General features: G+C 46.0%; 3 protein-coding genes across 5 annotated transcripts; 1 reads left to right on the top strand and 2 right to left on the bottom strand.

The window, feature by feature from the left end:
* Positions 1-276: 276 nt before the first annotated feature.
* Positions 277-3,484, bottom strand: rpl27 (ribosomal protein L27). The gene is made up of 5 exons (XM_088622903.1): positions 3,344-3,484; positions 2,524-2,606; positions 1,921-2,090; positions 630-740; positions 277-360 (listed from the first exon to the last, which is right to left on the bottom strand). Exons 2-5 carry the CDS (start codon positions 2,602-2,604, stop codon positions 312-314), a joined length of 411 nt encoding a protein of 136 aa, XP_088479029.1. The 5' UTR covers positions 2,605-2,606; positions 3,344-3,484; the 3' UTR covers positions 277-311.
* A 322-nt stretch (positions 3,485-3,806) lies between these two features.
* rundc1 (RUN domain containing 1) lies at positions 3,807-13,764 on the bottom strand. Of its 2 annotated transcripts, XM_088622652.1 has the most exons (6): positions 12,669-13,764; positions 11,683-11,691; positions 10,597-10,755; positions 10,044-10,242; positions 9,473-9,568; positions 3,807-8,879 (listed from the first exon to the last, which is right to left on the bottom strand). In XM_088622652.1, exons 1-6 carry the CDS (start codon positions 13,065-13,067, stop codon positions 8,011-8,013), a joined length of 1,731 nt encoding a protein of 576 aa, XP_088478778.1. In that variant the 5' UTR covers positions 13,068-13,764; the 3' UTR covers positions 3,807-8,010. The 2 variants fall into 2 exon arrangements, with proteins under 2 accessions (XP_088478778.1, XP_088478779.1); XM_088622653.1 differs by lacking the exon at positions 11,683-11,691 and having other exon boundaries at positions 12,669-13,763.
* ptges3l (prostaglandin E synthase 3 like) lies at positions 12,689-18,515 on the top strand. 2 transcript variants are annotated; one of them, XM_088622662.1, is made up of 7 exons: positions 12,689-12,828; positions 15,035-15,148; positions 15,676-15,742; positions 16,243-16,341; positions 16,433-16,522; positions 16,803-16,865; positions 17,567-18,515. In XM_088622662.1, the coding sequence occupies exons 2-7, from the start codon at positions 15,138-15,140 to the stop codon at positions 17,573-17,575; spliced, it is 339 nt and encodes a 112-aa protein (XP_088478788.1). In that variant the 5' UTR covers positions 12,689-12,828; positions 15,035-15,137; the 3' UTR covers positions 17,576-18,515. The 2 variants fall into 2 exon arrangements, with proteins under 2 accessions (XP_088478788.1, XP_088478787.1); XM_088622661.1 differs by lacking the exon at positions 12,689-12,828 and adding an exon at positions 14,284-14,558.
* The last annotated feature ends 301 nt before the right edge of the window (positions 18,516-18,816 follow it).

Raw genomic sequence — 18,816 nt, 5'->3', positions numbered from 1 at the left:
TACATGGCTAATAAAGTGATCTGATCTTACACCTTCTCTTCAAGAAGGTCAGGATTCTTTACTGACCTTGGTTTAATGTCTCAACAGAAGGGATCTCCCTTGACCATACTGGGGGAAAGGTTTGGACATCTGGTCCAGAGAGAAGAACATCACCTACAGGTCTACCTACATCGCCTGGATTTCCTCAGAGGACTCATCAGCCCCAGCCTTCCTTACAAAAACACCACGTTGTCAAGTGTGACAAGTCCAGGAAAGTAAAAACTAGACCAGACTATGGATTTTTACATATTTATTAATGAAATCATACAAGTTTAGAATCTGAGCTTCTGGAAGAACCACTTGTTCTTGCCGGTCTTGTATCTGTGGTGGGGGAAAAAACAACAACATTTTAATCATCACTGCAGGAAACCCTCCTTGCTGAACTCACAACTATTCTGAATTCTGGAGCTCTAACGTACATTATGGTATTGAATGATAGAAAAAAAAGCTTTTAAGGTACTGAAGGTTTATAAAACTCACTAAAACACTGAATATATTTAATAACATTTACAAAACATAATACAGCAGGAGAACATTTCTCACGAGTACTACTGGGATCGTAACACCATCTCAGGGCAACAAAGGCTCACCTCTCCTCGAATTTGACCTTCGCCTCCCTCCTGGCCTTGCGCTTTAGGGCAGGGTCCCTGAACACATCCTTGTTGACAATGGTCTTGTCAAGAGGAATGTCCACAGAGTATCTGAGCAGGGAGCAGGACAGAAAATCTCATCAGCCAAAGACACCAGACTGAGGCAGGAATGTACAGTGAAAAATGTTTCAGAAACATTTTAATACTTAGTTTTCAACAGCCAATCCAGCAGCTTTGGATGAAAACGCCAAAGACTTCAGTTAATCTATATAAAGCTACTAGCATTACTTTATTCAATATGGCCCTGCAATAAAACTACCGCTACCTGATGGTTATGTTCATTCCAAGTATTTTTAAGCAGCTCTGGTCACAAATTCCACTGATAAAATGTAAAATCCACAGATTTCTTAAGACTGTGCATAATAAGCGCGACATCCTTAGACTTCATTACCCACTCCTGCATGCATAATTGTTTCAATACCAAGTTGATCTTGACTGGAAATGAGTAACAGAATTCACCTCCATAACACACTCCAGGAAATTCCAAGTATCACAATCACAAGTAATTGATTTTGAACAATTTAAGAAAGGTGCAAATGAGGGCATGCATCTGATTCCTGGGTATGCTGCACATCTTTAGACAAAGGCAAACCGGGTGTGCAAATAAAAAAAAAAGGTAGTAAGTGAAGGAGAGCAGTTTCTGCTGTTCCAAAATGTCTCCACTTGGTTCCACAAGTTCATTTTCCTTTACCATTTTAGTCAAAACAGCACTCCTCCAGAACAAATTTGCAACTAGATCTATGAGTTTATCATTTTGCACACGGTGCTTGTATAGATATTGCAAGTGAGTACTTTCAACAAAAAGCAGATTGTTTTTAATGTATTTATCACAACTGAAAGGACACTGAAAGGACTTAAATATTTTGGTGGGAGGAAGTTCCAAATCCCTTGGATAAATACGAAGAGAGCATTTCTCTCTTTTACACTCTAAAAGCAGTCAATGTCTTGCAGGGATCTTATTATTGTTTTAGACACTTTACCTGCTAATTGTTTTTAATCTCACGGTACTGGAAGAGTTCTGATCGAGAGATGTTTGTAACGGTTATATTCTATCGTGGTCCTGTACTTCTGTTACATTGTATCACTGCTGCATGTTATATGTTCATGAGCTCTTGATGTGCAAGACAAATGGCCACAAAGGGGCAAGAAAAACGGAGTCCTTTTAGAAGACAGAGCCTGGCAGTGCCCTCGACATGCCTGCAGGACATCCCCTGCCACGACAGACACTGACCTGGTGGGCATCAGGTGGTTGTAGTTGTACACCTTGACAAAGGCCTTGATCTTCGACCTCTTGGCGACCTTCTTCTTGCCCATGGTGGTGGTCACTTTCCGAGGGTAGCGGTCAATCCCGGAGACCAGAGCGTGGCTGTAGGGACGGTCCGAGGTGCCGTCATCAATATTCTAACCAGGAAAACAAACCACAGTGAGCCTGGGGGGCTTGAGCCATGCAGCAGGAGACGCAGTGCACCGAACACAACACATGGCCGTGAACACCACCGCCTGACGTGCAATGGTCTAAAATGGTAGTCATAGAATAAAGGGAATTTTATCAAGATAGCAAAATGAAAATCTTGTCCCGGTAGATACTCCACAGCATTCCTCAAAATTACAGGATATGCAATACTGTCAAATACCATCCAAGCTGAGGAAATTAATTCGATAGCACCACTGCACTGAAACTCTTCAAGCAGGCCCAGAAACACAGCCGCTGATGACACGGCCCACCGTCAAAGCAGGGCAAGAAAATACAGACCAAGATCCGGGATGCCTCAGGAACTGAGAAGGCAACGGTGCCTCTGCAGGGTCAGAATCAGTCCGTCACAAACCGCCTCACCTTAACGATGACAGCCTTGCGCCCAGCATAGCGCCCTGCCAGCACCATGACCACCTTCCCGGGTTTCATGAACTTGCCCATGTCTGCAAACCAAGAAGGAAAAGACCGACTCAGCAACCACCCACGAAGGCACGCGTGAAGAACCAGACTAGTTCACCGTCTTCTCTATTTTATTGGAATGGTCCGGAAGTGACCACCTGTAAGTTTTATTTTATTTCCTCTCCCGAGTATGAAGCTGCAGTGATAACGTCCACCGCGCTCCGGTGAATCAAGACTTTCGAAAAGAGCAAGCGACTTTCTAATGCTTCGTCTCGGACTCGGGACTGAGGAACACGTCAACTCCACCCCGAGCTAAACATTTTCAAAGAAATGAGCCCCTAAGCTACAGTGCAGCCGAGGAAAAGGTCCGCACACACAGCCCCGAGTATGTCCGAACTGCCAGCCATTCGGCTGTGCCGAATACACTGCATGCCCGTTCACTGTACTGTTCTCAGCACAAACACAGCGAAATCGTGTTTTTTTTTTTAAATTAACAGCCTCGGTAGGTGACATGCCTCTGAAGAGAGACACCCAGAACAGTTTCAATAGAAGAATTAACCTCTATGGCTGTATACTCTGCCATATTCCAGTACCAATATGGTACCGACAAGTTGGGCAGTTCTTATGTGCTATATCTTTCGAACAATACCAGTAAATCACCCAATACCAATCCCGTCTAAGCCTTCAATGTGTCAACTAACACAAAACGCCGCTTGAGTTTTGATATTTCGTTGATTTTCTAAGGATGCAGGAAGATTTAAGTGTGGGAAAGATTACATACCGCTGTTGCTCAATGGCGGCCGCTTTCAGTAAAGGAAGTGCTAAGGGCCTAAGATGACCTTTCACACCAAATAGAGGTGACGTCAGTTCCGTCGCCTGTTGAAGGATAGGATGGTTTCATAACTACAGGCTGGATACCGAAATCGAGGCTACAGCAGTTCCGGGGTTCGCTGTTCTTTTAATGATACTGTGTTATAGTGCTGATTAAGGGATAGTTTTGATCATTCAATCCTTCTTTTTAAAACATCCAGTTCCATGGGTAGATACATGCACTGCTGGGACTGCAAGACACGTTGGCATCTGCTGTGTGGTTCTTTTATAAACTCCAAAAAAAGGCAATTGCAGTGAAAAAAAATCCAATGACAATGCAACAATCTCGTTTGATTCTTACTAGCTAATGAATGAAGAGGAAACTTATCTGAAATCGCCGTCAATAGTAAACACAGGCATACAAACACGGAAAGTACAGTTGGAAATTTTTATTCTCTGCATTTGTCAGTCAAATAACAGACATATCTACAAATCAAATACATTTACACATTACTGAAAATATATTTTTTGAAATCAAAGATATATACACACCCCTCTACATGAGGATAAATTAGACACATGTACAGCTTTAACCAGATCACACAATAAATTACACCTTCTTAAAGAAGACACCAAGGAAGCCAGAAGCAGTAACAGGGCAGAGGAAACAGAAAATATTGTGGAAAATTACTGACTTCCCAAATTCACTGCTACGTATTGAGATGATACTTAGGCCTGTCAGCAATCAAATACTTTTAATTGTTGGTTTTAAAATGTCTTTAGCATTAGGTATATCTATTCTACTAAAAACAGAGAAATAAATACATAAATACATAAATTTCATTTGAACAACCCGTGTGATTAATTCCACAAAAAAAAGTACACATCGGATTTTTGTATTTCTAAAATGTATGTCTGCCAGAGCCTTGCCATCTGGACCTGGCAAGCAATGGGCTCAAGGCAGGATCCACCCTGGATTGGACGCCAGTCCACTGAAGGGCATCCACTCCCACTGGAGTGTCTTTGGACTGTGGGAGGAAACCAGAGCTCCAAGAGGAAACCCACATGAACACGGGGAGAACATGCAAACTCCACACAGACACTGTCCCCAGAACTGAACCCTGGGCCCCAGCGCTGCAAGGCAGTCATGCTAAACCTCCTGTCATGCCTAAGTTTCCAGGAACAGGCACAATAACCTCACACCTCCACTAGTAATGGTCGACGTGTACCTCATTTACCAAGGGCAGCTCATTCAGCTTCTGACTTTATAACCTCCAAATAAATCAAATGTATGGATTTGGCACCAGGTAACTATATCGACTGTATATGGACCGAGTCAGCAGGACCCACCCAAAGGTAGACCAAGAAACCAGCAGTTTCTCCAGATGTCAACTCTCGCTTTAAAATGGGTTTGAAGAGCAATTGCTTCAAGCGTTAATACATTTTGTGACTTTTTAAGGGAACAATTTTTTCCTGGGAAGACAGGAGCGGTACGGATGAAGACAGGATTAGATTACTTCAAGATGCCCCACCCAGACAGGCCAGAAGCATTTCCTGGATTTAGCTACAGTACACAACATGTTCCATTCCTGCAAATACACAATACAAGTAAAGCAACAAAAGACTTCTCAGGAAGTCGTTTAGGAAAGGCAGCTTGAAAAACCACAATGACCCAATTAAACTGCACAGACCCGAGCCAAACTTCAAGAAGGCCCATTGTTTCATCTGTAACGGACCAAAAGAAGTATTCTTACTACCCTTTCCTTTCTCACATAATAACATGGAGTTTCTTGAGGAAAAGGTTTTATTGGAATCCTACAGCAGCGAAGGAGCACACAGCTTGCACTAACAAGCAGCCAGAACATCTGGCAATACGTTAGAACAGTTTGTCCTACGTAACCAAGAAAGAGTCAGTGACAACTGGGTATAACCATATAGGTTTCCTCACTATGACTGACGGTGTTAATCTGGATTTCAAGGATATCAGTCTGTGCAAAACAAAATGTCTATGAGATTTATTTTTACTCTAGGCCAAGTGCAGGGTGTAGGCAAATTGCCCACCTAATTCATTTACTTTGGAGCAGGCAATGTGCCCATGTGGAAAATAAGGACCAATGTCTCCTTTCAATGTCAATCTTTGTCTGGCAAGCGCAGTCACAGTATATACACGAAAAAACTCACTTAATCAAAGCTCTGCTAAACAAAAGACAAGAGCATAGGAACACTGATTTTCTCTGCATTCCCTCAATACACACGCCAAGCCAGATCTGTAGTTGTACACCTGGATTTGATTCAGCTAGTGTTCTCTGTCCAGACTTACTGTTACATGGAGTGAGGAATAATCAGAATATGTGCCAGTGATTCCTGAGTAAAATCAACTCAATCTATCACAAATTACCATTTTGCAATGGAGGTCTCTAATCTTGATCCTGTAGAGCCGGTTCAACTCAGCACTTAACGAGCTGGTTACTGCCTTAAGTGGACCAATGTAGCAGCAGCTCTTCAAATTCTGCTGCTTTAAAGGTACCTTGACAGACACATGGCAAACTGTCCCTCCAGGAACAGGACTGCACATCCCTTGACTGCCCCCTGCTGCACTGTGCAGGGGACTGCATGTGTTTCCACACTTGCCCACATCTTACCAGTTCAGCAGAGCTGCTAACTTGATTTATATCATACAGTGTTTTACAATGGTACATTCAGTTCTGTTTTTTGATATGCATACATTACATTATTAATAAACACCTTTTGGAATTAATAAAAATGTTCTACTTTTTATCTGTCAGCCCCCAAATCGACAAATTAAGGACCCTTTCTATTTGATGATCAGCTTAATTATAATATACAGCATACATTAAACTCCTTAATATTAAAAATACCACATCTCTTATTTTTAACAAGCAAAAGTAAGCAGCCATTAAAAAAATCTGTGCAGATAACTCATTTTATCAAGTTTCTGTCATAAGGTACTACAAATATAAACTACATCCAGTGTGTTTTTAGTTTGCTTTCTAAGCACGCTATATTCTAATAGTCTTAGCAAGCAATATATACCACAGTAGACTAGTAATTGTAAGTTGCATTGGCATTGACTCATTTTGTAGATCTTTACAGTCATACATTCAGGTTTACTATGAGAAATCTTCTACTATTAATAGTGTTTTTAATCCTGAGACCATAAAAGTACTATGATGTACTATGATATCCTGTCCCTCAAAAGATGTGAAACAGTTATATTCTCAAGACCCACAACAGCTTTGAAGTAGGTCTTTGAAGACATTATGGATTTGTTGGCATAGAACTAAACCAGATGACACTACAGTGCACAAGGAGTTCCTATTCTCTGCAGTGCCGATTTAGAGTTTTTTAACATAATTTAGAATTGTAACGTATATTCCAGTTTACACCCGTGCACTGGGGAATCGGCAGTTTCTTTACAGCCACAAGTGCTGCAGTACAGGAGGAGACACAGTCGTCTGACACACCGCGACTCGGAGCCAGTCGAATTTTGGCAATGCTAGGCAGCTCCACAGCGCCACGCGGGAGAGTTCGCATCGACTGGAGGAGCGGCGCCTGCATCACTGACATCAATGCAAACTCACAGGAGGCAGGCGATGCCATGAGCCGCAGTTGTTTTGAAAGGCAAAGGGGATTTAATTGGAAGAAAGTCCTCCAACACACACTGAGTAGTGCTGCTTGGAGAATCCGAGTTAGACAGACATACAGCTCAGGCCTGAAACAGCCTGAATTCAGACCGAGCACCTTAACTGAACAAGCCCGTCACGTTTCAGCCTTTCCTTCATACACTACTAGAATTAGCTAAAAAGCAGAAGAAGCCATTACAATGAGGGATAATTGTGGATGTAGCTACCATGACTTCTATATGTGGACCTGTTGCACGGTTATTGTTGAGTCAGACAGTGTGTAGGTTTAGATGTCCTGAAATGATCCACTTGTCTCCCGTCTCCTTCCCCCCCCCCCCCCCCCATTTAGACTTTCATACTTTTCAACGCTGCTGAAACAAAGGTAGTCTGGGTCTCGTTTTTTTTTTAGACAGTGTAAGCACTCCATCCAGACTTAATCGTTTCAGTGAAGACGGGTTTCTGTTGGAGCAGCTTTGCACAGGCTCAACGCGAGCTGGGGCGGTGTCTCCCTGATGAGCTCAAGATCGAGACAACGGGGAAACCTCTGACTCGCAGCGAGATACAGAGTACCCTGCACAGGCAAGCATACATCACGGTGCACTTTGATTTTGGTTGTCAGCTTTCGACGGCATTGCCAATAATGACACAGAACGAGTTAGAAACAAATTCACAACATGAAAATATAGAATGCAAATATAAAAAACCCCAGTAGTGTTTTTGGAATGTTAAACATTCTGTACAGATATGGCAAAATTATGAGGGCAGATCTGTGACCAGGAGCCCTCTAAAGTGGGCAATAAATGAGTAAGTAAACCACATGGCTCGCTAAAAACGAACATGTAACAAACCCTCCCACGACTGTAAAACTCGTTTGCTGATTTTGTGATTGCAGTGGAATCGTGCTGTAGGTGTAACGTCACAGGTCTCCAATTCGACAATTGTTAGTGACGTCGCAGCAGCAACATGGCTGCCAGAACCGTCACCCCCAGGGGGGTCAAAACGCATCCTTGATGTTCTTCAGCTGGCGGACGGCCAGGTCGACCGGCAGGTGGAACTTGAGGTGACTGAGACGGCTCAGGATGTGCAGGGCGCTCTCGAAGCCGGTCTGGGCCATGTAGCTCCAGGGCTGGTAGTGTGACTGGACCAGGCTGCCCGCCTTGCAGATGAGGTTGAGCCAGGACACCAGCCGCTGCTCGTTGAGGGCCAGGCACACCAGCGCTTTGAACTCCGAGTCGGCGCCGCGCTTGAAGGGGTCGTGCTCGCGCAGGACCTGGTGGACGGCCCACAGCAGGGACTGCTTGGGGGTCACGGTGGCGGCGCCACCGCCCCCCACGGGGAGGCTGAAGGACTGCGAGAGCTTGCGGGCAGGAGACTCCGCGAAGGCCGGCCCGTTCTTGGCGTGGTAGTACTTGACGAAGAGCTCCCAGGGGTGGAGCGTCTGAGGGGAGGAGCTGAAGGAGGGCAGGAGGCAGGCGATGGGCGCCAGGACCAGACTCATGCCCTGGGAGGGGGCGTAGAGGCCGTGGGCCAGCAGGTCCCGCAGCGCCATGGCCAGCTCCTTGCGCACGGCGGCCGTCAGCTCATCCCGGGCCCCCCAGGCTGGCCCGCTGGTGTAATTAATGACGTGCTCCTCCACGGGTTGCCTCCGCAGGGCCTGGTGCCTCACCCTGTCCACCGCGGCCTCCAGCCGCCGCAGCGGGGGCCCGTAGTCCTGGGCGGCCTCGTCCTGCCGCCACAGCCCGCGCGGGATCTGCCCCGTGGCGCAGCCGAACTGGCTCACGGCGAAAATCTGCAGCACGGCCAGCGCCCGGCGCATCAGATGCAGCCCCGTCTCCCGCATCTTCCTGGCCTGCTCCGGGTCCACTGCGCGCAAAGACACACACACACACACACAACACAGGGAGCAGCAGCGGTCAGCGGCGCGACTCCACACTGCTCTCGCGGTCCCGGGCGCGAGAAACGTCTGGTCACACTGGCCAAAGCTCGTGCAAGCTCTTCACAAGCGGCGCGTTGCGAAATCTACTGTTGGTCTATGTTCTCACCCAGTGCAGGGTGGCGGGGGAGCTGGAGCCTATCCCAGCAAGCAAAGGGCGCAAGGCAGGATACACCCTGGATGGGACGCCACTCCATTGCAGGGCAGACAGACACAAACACAGATACACACCAGGGCCAGTTTTCCCAGAAGCCAATTAACCTACCAGAATTGTTTTTTGGCTGTGGTGAGGATTTGAACTTGGGGCCCCAGAGCTACAGGGCACCAATGCTAACCACCACATCACCGTGCTAACCTTAACACCGATTAATGACCGATTTTTGTCTTGGCCAGGGTGAACCGAGGTTGTCAGGGAACACGGTGAAAACCCCTCACTCTGACTTCAGTGTGGCAATGAAAGTATTCAAAACCAAAACAACACGCTCACACATCAGGCGAACCGATGTGCCGTTGCACAACTGACCTTTCCTATTCCCCGCTGGGCCTCTCATGTTGGGGTTCGCAGATCCTGTTGGCTGGCTCTGCCCATTACCGGGCAGCAGGGGGTTCCCCACTTCATCTGTAATCATACGAGAACACTGAACTCACGGCCAGATTAAGCCTTTCTTTTTCAAGGACAATGTGATGCAGAAGACTCATGAAAGCGATTCGAGACCTGATGGGCAGCAAGTGTAAACGCACCAGGCATGGAGTAATGTTTTTGTGCCGTTAACTACCAAATTGGCAGGTTGTTCCATTTCGTACCAGACTGAAAAGTACACGTGAATGTAGGGTGGAGGTCTAACTCTGGTGCACCATTAGGTGGCACTGTGTAAATAATGATGGTAATCCCACACATTCACAACTGGTGGGCCTGCGTCACTATGGCCAGAGGTTCACATGCCTTTATAAGACGGCACACCAGACTTAGTCCTCCACTGTCCTCCAGCAATACTATAACAAATGAAACACTTCTGCAGGAAGTCTCTTAGGAGAGGAGCCAAGAGAAGGTTTAGTACCCAAAGCCACGATGGGACAGGCTACAATGCGAGCACCTTGTATGAAGCTGATGAACATCTCCAGGTCTCGGATCTGGGTTTTGAGCTGCTCCACCAGCTGCTCCTTGACGCGCGCGGGGTTGACGATCTGCGCGATGGCGGAGTCCACCCTCTGGCGCAGCTCCTCGGGGGACAGCCTCCCGATGTCTTCGTTCAGGTTCACGTCCAGCTTCTTGATCAGCTCGTCGATGATCACCTGGGAAAGACCAACAGAACCCCCACCCCGAGCTGGTTTCATCCACGACTCCAGAGACGGTATCGGTCCAAAATCCATGCAAAACCAAATTGAAAGACCAGAGTCCAGTGGTAAGGAAACAAACGGACGTTATACTGCAGCTGTATAAGCAACAATCTGCTTTGTCTTAGCTATACAACATACATACCAACTAAAGGGGAACTACAGTCCTAGTTTCTCACACCAGTTATTAAAAATCAGTAATAAAATAGATTCATCGACGGGATAAGAAAATGTGAAATTAAGCACAAAATCGTGAACTTTGCGAAGGTCCTGGAAGTAGCCAGGCCGTCACAAACCCCTGGTCTCTCTTACCCTCTGCCTCTCCATGACCACGGACTGGGGCAGGGAGTCGTAGCTGCCCTCCTGGTACGCGAATCTCTCCAGGTCGTCCAGCTGCGTCTTCAGCTGGACAATCAGCTCCCTCTGCTTCTCCCTCTGGGCCTCCAGCCGCTCCCTCTTCTCCCTCTCGCTCTGCGGAGGCAGGGCGGCACGCCGTCAGAGGCCTCGCAGTCTCCTCTCTGCAGCCCCCCGGCGCACAGCTCCGCAGCAGCAATGCATCATTTACATAACAGGCTTGAGGGAGCAGATCTCTTGGATCTGCGATGGAGCATAATAACACGTCCCTCCTCGCCCCATAACTGCAGTTCTTAGCCCCAACCACTACTACATGCTGCTCACTACCTTATTCAAAGGAGCGATGTCGTGACTCAAGGTTCATCAAGGGGGATCTTCTTCAGATGGGGTTCGTGAAACAAGAAACCCTGCTAAAGTCACTGTTTCTCGAACGCGCTGAGTCTTTGTGCTTACAACTGTTTATCATACCATTAATACAAAACAGATGATAAGGAACACGCAGCGTTTTGCCTTTGAAGCCTTCTTTGGGTGTCAAAACAAATGACGAACACTAAAGGGAACAGTGAACTAAATCTCACTGGATATCCGCAGACATCGATTTGACTTTCCAGCTTTAACAGGATCCACACCAATTCTCTTATTGTGCAATTTCTCTAGAATGTAGATCAAGTCAGATTTCTTAAAGAGGACAATCTGCAAATTTAGATTGAACGGTAACCTGAGACATGAAATGATGTTACAAAATACTCTGGTAGAAGTAAATGTAAAACAGCTATGCACTGTACTGCACTGAGGCTTACTACACAAGGTGTTTCTATCACATGTTTATTGCATGCTTAATCTCAGCAGTTCTGAACACTGCATCAGGCAAATATAATAACATTATGTCATTTCAGACACCAATTACTGGCTCTACTGGAGTAATAAAGGCTTTTCATATCCTCTCTTCCCAGTCTTTTGTACTCCACTGTACACCCCTTTCACAATGCAATCACAGACAAAGATGCCCAAGAGGCAACCATGCTATGACAGTGTCATACTCACCAGCTCCTCCTGAAAGTAAAGCATGTGAATCAAAAGAAAAAAAACGAGGTTTAATTGTATCACAAGCAGGAGCACGACATGGGCACAACAAAGGTAACTTTGCTCTGCAAGTGGAAGAAGGACAATATAGATTAGCAATTTAGCATGCATCGCAAAACATTCACAGGATGCAGTAGGTTGGAACAGGTCCAGACTGCTACTCCAGCATTTTCATAGTATAAATCTCAGGCAAACACATCGGCTACAATGACGTCTGGTCTGCTGTGAAGCCTGGTGTCAGAAGGGAATCACCAGCTCAAGGCGTTGTCTGTGTAGGGCTCACTGAGGTTACTGTGGAAGTCTAAAAAGGCGTGGCAGTGTTAGAAACCTACGTCTGACACCTCGTTTGAACGTCGCTGTGAAGAGCGCAGCTGTCTGCTCTACTGAGGGTGTACACTTAGGTGTCAAGGTCAGTGCCATACCTAGACTGCTGGGCTAATGTGCTCTGTGCCCACTTACGGCAACTTCCTGCATTGCTGCAACATCATCTTCAACATCAGAGCTGCAGTTCTGATCCAATTGCTCATTTGTTAATCTACAAGACTGTGGTTTAGTGTTACTTTCGGAACAAATGCTCAAACTCAGGAATGCCATCTGTGAAGGGGGTGAGAGTACACACATCGCCAAGGGCAGGGTTCCCCGGTCATGATACTGGACGGCCTTCCTACAGCTTTCTTAGCAACTTGAATCGGCTCTCTTTTTCTTTTCCACGATTGACGCGGCACCCGCTTACTTTAAGCGTTTACCGTAAAATACCAAGACATGGCTATGTCTCCGGCCGTAGAAAGACACGCAGTGGCGACTACCTTTCACCACAGGCTGGAATCTTACTTCTGCCATGGAAGTCTCCAGCCGGGAATGTCGCTTTTAAGACGCCGACGACTGATGACGTCAGAAGAGACTTGTAGCCCCCTTTAAAGTCCGGCGGTGGGGGATGGTTTGCTTACCGAGTTCTCCAGCACCTGAGCATCCTGTGCCCGGCAGCCCAGGACGTGGGGGCAGCCCTTGAAGGCGAACTCCTCCAGCTCCTGCAGGAGCCCCTCCTTCTCCTCGCTCTGTGCGTGGACGATCTGCTTCAGGCGGAACTGCACCTGGGCGAAATGCGAGGTGAGGGCCAGGAGCGACGAGTTGAGCAGGTCCTGCTCCTCCTGCAGCTTCCTCAGCCTCGTCGCCATGTCCGCCGCTCCTGCCGACGACGCGCCCCGGCACCGCGGTCCCGGCGCGTCGCTCTTCCCGTCCGCCGGCTCCTCGTCCTCCGGGCTGGCCACGGCCCCCACCGGGGCCCAGCGCTCGCCCCCTGCGAAGGCCGGCTCGCTGTCCGACGTCGACAGCTCCTCGGTGGACATGCTGGAGGTGTCAAGAGCGACGAAAGTTTAAAAAACACAAAACAGCGCGCTCGGTCCCCCCTCCGTGTCACGTTTTGTTTTGCTCATCGCCAGCTGCCGAGCAGGTGTAACGCCATCTTGAAAGAGGCTCGGTAGCAGCCGACGAAGGTGACGTCAGCGTTTACACACACTGCCCGCACAAGCTGGGAGCGGTGCTGTATCGCCGTTCAGCGCCCTAAATCCTTATCTCTACGTGTCGCCTAGACGACAGCCAGCGTGAATAGCGGGTGTGCACATCGTGTTAACCCTTTTCTCAAACATCCCCACTGTTCGTCCCAGCGCCTGCGGTGTGGGGCTGTACTGATCGTGAATATTTGCAGTGCTACCATTTCTTTCATTCTAAGCCCGGTGACTGAGGATTCAAAGCCACGTGAAACAATCCTTATTTATGTCGGGCCTGGGATCAGCGGAGACATGGAGAGCTCTTTAGTGATATATACTGTTTAACAGCACAAGCCGCGAGTCGACAGCGTGACGTTTAAACCCCTGTTGCAGCAGGTGTCCGCTTTTGCTGCAAATATCCCGAAACCGTCTCCGCGATAAAATGTGTCACAAAAGCCTCATGTCAGGTAACGCCTCGATCAATGAAATATTATTTTCCCGAACCGTTTCTCTCCCATTTTGCTAGCGTATGGAAACACCTGCTGCGCTCAGTTTTTTCTCTCTCTCTCCCTCCTAGAGCAGCAGAAACACCCCCTGGCGGTGAAACACCAAACACGCGCGTTATAATCACTGATGCACTGAGTGTCATAAATAAAGCAGCTTCCTACTCTGTTCCCATTATGGGATGACAGAATATTTGGCTTTGAGAGAATGAACAGTGAAGCATGAACCTTTGCATTTAGAGCAGACTCCAGGAGACCCAGTCATGTTGCTGGAGCCCATCTGAAGCCCTGCCGGCTACGAGAGAAGGAGGATTTTCACTTCTGAGGTGGGAGTTTTTCCCACTTTGGAAGGCTGCCCCCCCCCTCCAGCTCTAGAATCCCCTACACTTAAAAGATCAGCTCCAGCATTCTTTCAGCTCCTCTGTCTGCACACAGGTGCAGTGTTCTTCGGTAGACAGCTGTCTGCCCGGACAGGACAGGACAGGACCAGCCAACCGAGAGGACCAATCAGCACTGGGGATGCAGAGGGTCCCAGGGGCAGGGGGGGTGGGATTGGCTGGAGAAGGCTCTGGAAAGTGCCCTGTGGTTCCTTGGTGTTCCACACACGGGCTATAAAGGGGGACAACAGCTGACAGCAGTAGGAGGAGGGCCTAAAAATAGCCCAGAGCTCAGAGACCACAGATAAAGAGTGTGGTGTTGGTCACCGATTTGCAAGCGAAAGCAGCAGGAATTAAGTTCTTCTTTTGAGGAACTGCTGTGAGGTCCAGCTCGAGGGTTTTTTTTTTGCTGTTGTGTTTATTGTCCTCCGTCCAGCAAAGATGTCCAAGATCACCAGACCGGAGAACAGGTAAGTGCGACTGGACGTGTAGGCCCCCCGACTTCGCAGGCTCGGTTTTTATATCACACTCGGAACGGCAACAACACCACTGCTGTGTGCAGCACTTTCCCAGAGCCTTTCTACTCTAGAAGTCCCTTAGAACGCAAAGTTGTTCTGCCATACTCGTGCTCAAAGCATAATTGGAAATCTCACAGAAAAACCTATGGCAATCAAACATGTAGTAGTTTTCAGATATCTGTGTTCAGGGTGGGGAACATCTTGTTTTCCTGGTGCCACACTGAGAAAGAGTCTTTCACACACACTAATAGAAGTGTATGTGTGCAGTATAGGCAAGTAGAAACCACACTGACTGTGAAAACTTGTTGTTAATTGCAACAGCATGACGACAGTAAGGAAGATTCCCTTAGTTATTAAGTAGGGAAATGTTAGCTGTATTGATGACTTGGAGTAATTCGTATCTCTTTTTGTCTGTTTTTATTCTTAAGTCAACCAGCAAGAGCAATATGGTTTGATCGAGCAAAGTACCTGTTCATCAACTTCTTGGTAGAAGACAGCAAGGATGTCCAAGTTGATATACAGGAGAACAAAATGATATTCAGGTAAGTAGATTCCGGTGTTTCAGAAGACACTCTAAAATTACAGTTTAATATTGACCTGCTTCACAACGGCATACATCTTGTAACTCAGTTTCTATCAGCAGAATCTCAGAAGCCTGGTAATGAACTTCTAGAATGATTGTAGCTTTGCTCCAGGGCTATAGTTGTTTTCTATGAAGCAGATTTAAATTAATTTTCCAAGCTCTATGTAAAGGAAAACATACATGTCATTTTTCTTCTCTGCATTTATTTGCCTTTTGGATAGCTTTGGATGGAACTTCTACATTTAAATCTTTATGATTAATTAGATTAGTTCTAGATATGGACTGGAAAATTAAACATAGCCCTGTAAAACTAATATTTGCAATGTAACAACAAGAAGCTTAATAACTGCCCTGCAACAGAAAGAAAAAAACAGCTCTCAATATACTGCTCCCTCACTCTTTAGCTGAGATGGAAGAGAGATTGTCTGATATGTTCTGTTTCTGACATTTTATCAAATAACTGGTTTAAATAAATGTCTTTGGCAGGTGTAAATCAGGGGATGACACTGACCTCTACAATGAGATTTACTTCTATGACAGAATCCAGCCAAAAGTGAGTAGACAAACATTTTGCACATCGTGTGTATTGTAACAACATAATAATCCTGTCATTTGACTCTACAGTTTTACTGCATTTATAACAATCCATTTGTCCTCTGAGTTTATATCCTGTTGGCTATGTTCCTGTATAATACAGTAATTTGTTAATGTTAAAGTTAATAATTTGCAAATGGATAATGACTAAAGATGTGCCATCTGCTTTTCAAGATCATGGGACATGTTAGTGGGGTGTCACGGCCTTTTGGGAGCACAGTGGAGTGCTGGTGTTTCCCCTCAGTGCATCCTTTTCTGATGGATGCAACTCTTAAGACAATATTTATACATGGTGGGAAGTATTTTTCAAACAGCGGTGACTGAGAGGAAATGAGGTGGGGAAACATTTCAGTGGTGCACAGCTCTCCCCACCTTACATCCTGTGCTTCAAGAGTGGGGTTCTGATTCTTGAGTGACACACACGGTCAGCACAGTCTAATGTTTCTGTCGTCTCTCCAGGACTCCAGAGAAAGGAAATATGACCGGACAATCAATGTCATGCTGAGAAAAATAAAGGAAGGTGTAGCTTGGCCACGCTTAACAAAAGATTCGGGCAAGGTAAAGAGTGCCTGACCATTTTCTCTGAAGTAGCTTCATTCCGCCTTGCTCAGATCACAAACCATAACCCATTTTTGCTGATGTCCTGCAGCCCAGCTGGTTGTCCGTGGACTTTGATAACTGGAGGGACTGGGAGAAGGAGGAGGAGGAGGGCATGGCTGAGTACGAGAAATATATTGACGTAAGTGAAACTCGGCTCACTGGCTTCGGTCACCTAATCAAAGTCAAAACCTGAATGAAAAAAGTCCAGAAACAGCTAATCACAATGTCATCACAAGATGACACAGTGCACAGCTCTTTTTTACTATTGAGGGCACAGAGCTAGAAGTTGGATCAAATTTCAAGGTGTCTTGAACCTGCTGGTGACAGACTTTAGGGTCCATTAAACCCCACCCAGCCTCTGTAGAGCTCCTGCCTGCCGGACCCCCAAGGCTAACCTGTCCCCTGGGTCTCTCTCTCAGATGATTAGAGGCATGAGCAAAGGTGGACCACCCCCTGCCATGGATGACCTTGATGATCTCGATGTGAGTCTCGCACACTTCCTGTTCCTTATTCACTTTCCACGGGTTGTGGTGAATTGCAATGGGGCTCATGTTATCAGAATGATTTCGGTTCTGTCACAACTGCACATAGAGATTAGTAGCCAATTTGCAGGTTTAGGGTTATTTTTTTTAATACAAAATGGAATTGTCCGCCAGGCAGCCATGGTGGCACAGCGGACAGCATCTGTATGGATAGCACCCCAGGAACTGGACGTTCTCCCTGTGTTCTGAGTGGGTTTCCTCCATGTGCCCCACTTTCCTCCCACAGTCCAACAACCTCATGGTAGATTAATTGGCTTCAGGGCAAGTTGGTCCTGGTGTGAGAGTGTGCATGTCAGTGTCTGGGGGTGCCCTGTGATGGACTAACATCCCGTCCAAAGAGAACCCTGCCTTATGCCCATTGCTTGCTGGGATACACTCTGGCTCCCCCATGACCCTGAATTGGAAGAAGCAGTTAGAAAATGGTTGGATATTTATAACGTAGACACCCCCTGAGACGTACTTGCCCTTATGTGCAAGAGTTAGAGGCCTGTGGCAGACTCCTATAATACAGTCCCTCCGAAAACAGGCCTGCCACATGGGGCTGGAGCTGTTTGTGTGCTATCCCTAGGGAAATTTTAGTTACGTCTGGGTAAGAACACAGCGCCGGCTTTTCGGAATGACTGATTCTTCTCTCTCTACAGGATGACTGAGTCTTTGGTGAAGACGCAGCCAATACTGCAAAAAGTAAAGGTTCACTTTTATCTAGACTGGGCTTCGGGTGCAGAGCTGGTTCGGACTGAAAGAAAGTACTTGCACTGCCTCTGCGTCAGGACGTTTTTTACACCTATTCTTTAAAAAAAAAAACAGCAGGTGTTTGTACTATTCTTGGTTTCATAAGACACATGCTGTGTTGTTCCAAGTTTGAGCAAGGTGTAAATTTACACTGCTTTTGTAGGGTATACAGACTGTGAGTTGTGCTTTGAGATTTTTCATTTTATCAGAAACTACTTTATTGCCCACATACAGTGGAGATTTTCCTTTGCCCCACTTAGACAACAATAAAAACACGAATACAGAGCACATAAAACACCCAGTGGATTTTACAAATGTGTAAATCAGTGTAATATAAATAACAATACCATATAATACATGCAAAAACATTAAATTGACGTGTGGCATACCTATATAAGATGTGAATACAATGCTCTAATGGGGCTCATACTGTACATCAGAGTACAGGCCATATAGAGGAAATGACAGGTCTGTTAAAATAATTTAGGGCCTGAGTGAAATGAAGTGAAAACTTGAACATCCCCTCTTTTAACCTCTGACGACGGAGGCTTGAGCTGGACAATGAGAGGTTTTTTTTGTAATCACGGAAAAATGCAGAAGTTAAGTGTGAATTATGACTTTGTCTATCTACATTGTTAAATCATGTGGTCAGAAAACATTGTCTTCTTATACATTTTTTGACACACACATTCTACAAGAACATAGCAAAAACAGTTTAAGTCAAACCCCTCTCACCCACAAACTTTAATTTCTTTGATTTTTTTTTTTCAGCAGGCTGTGTATTTTTATCATCGTAGGCGGGTTGTGTGCAGACAAGTTGTTTTCTATAACATTTATTAAATTAATACCAAAAGAAAATGGCTGTTTTTTTTTCACTCGATTCAATTCAAATAAATTCAAAAACTAAATGCTTTTCACTCCTTTTTTTACTACAATCTTTTTTTAAATGACTTTATAACTCAAGGGATTATTTCTAGAAGAAAAACACTCAGATTTGCATAATCTCAGTTCTCTTTAAAATAAACACTCAAAACAACAAAACACACATTCATTGTCCCGATTTAAAATATCGCCAGGAAGTCTCTTCACAAACCTTTAGTTTATGGATGCAGATGATTAACAATTGGTAAAAGAACGAAAGGTTGGATATCTGATAACA

Source organism: Lepisosteus platostomus, chromosome 28 (assembly GCF_059453375.1).
Source record: "Lepisosteus platostomus isolate fLepPlt1 chromosome 28, fLepPlt1.hap1, whole genome shotgun sequence".
Taxonomy (NCBI): Eukaryota; Metazoa; Chordata; class Actinopteri; order Semionotiformes; family Lepisosteidae; genus Lepisosteus; species Lepisosteus platostomus.
This window is presented reverse-complemented; position numbering and strand designations above follow the sequence as displayed.

What these genes read in the sequence shown, in the direction of transcription:
- rpl27 (XM_088622903.1), bottom strand. Translation starts at nt 2,604, where the DNA reads ATGGGCAAGTTCATGAAACCCGGGAAGGTGGTCATGGTGCTGGCAGGG. An exon ending in AACCACCTGATGCCCACCAG is followed by an intron (nt 741 to 1,920) that starts GTCAGTGTCTGT and finishes CTCCCTGCTCAG; the next exon opens with ATACTCTGTGGACATTCCTC. An exon ending in AAGGTCAAATTCGAGGAGAG is followed by an intron (nt 361 to 629) that starts GTGAGCCTTTGT and finishes CCCCCACCACAG; the next exon opens with ATACAAGACCGGCAAGAACA.
- rundc1 (XM_088622652.1), bottom strand. Translation starts at nt 13,067, where the DNA reads ATGTCCACCGAGGAGCTGTCGACGTCGGACAGCGAGCCGGCCTTCGCA. An exon ending in TGGTCATGGAGAGGCAGAGG is followed by an intron (nt 10,243 to 10,596) that starts GTAAGAGAGACC and finishes GGTCTTTCCCAG; the next exon opens with GTGATCATCGACGAGCTGAT. An exon ending in CCCAGCGGGGAATAGGAAAG is followed by an intron (nt 8,880 to 9,472) that starts GTCAGTTGTGCA and finishes CTTTGCGCGCAG; the next exon opens with TGGACCCGGAGCAGGCCAGG.
- ptges3l (XM_088622661.1), top strand. Translation starts at nt 14,530, where the DNA reads ATGTCCAAGATCACCAGACCGGAGAACAG. An exon ending in TAACAAAAGATTCGGGCAAG is followed by an intron (nt 16,342 to 16,432) that starts GTAAAGAGTGCC and finishes GATGTCCTGCAG; the next exon opens with CCCAGCTGGTTGTCCGTGGA. An exon ending in AGTACGAGAAATATATTGAC is followed by an intron (nt 16,523 to 16,802) that starts GTAAGTGAAACT and finishes TCTCTCTCTCAG; the next exon opens with ATGATTAGAGGCATGAGCAA.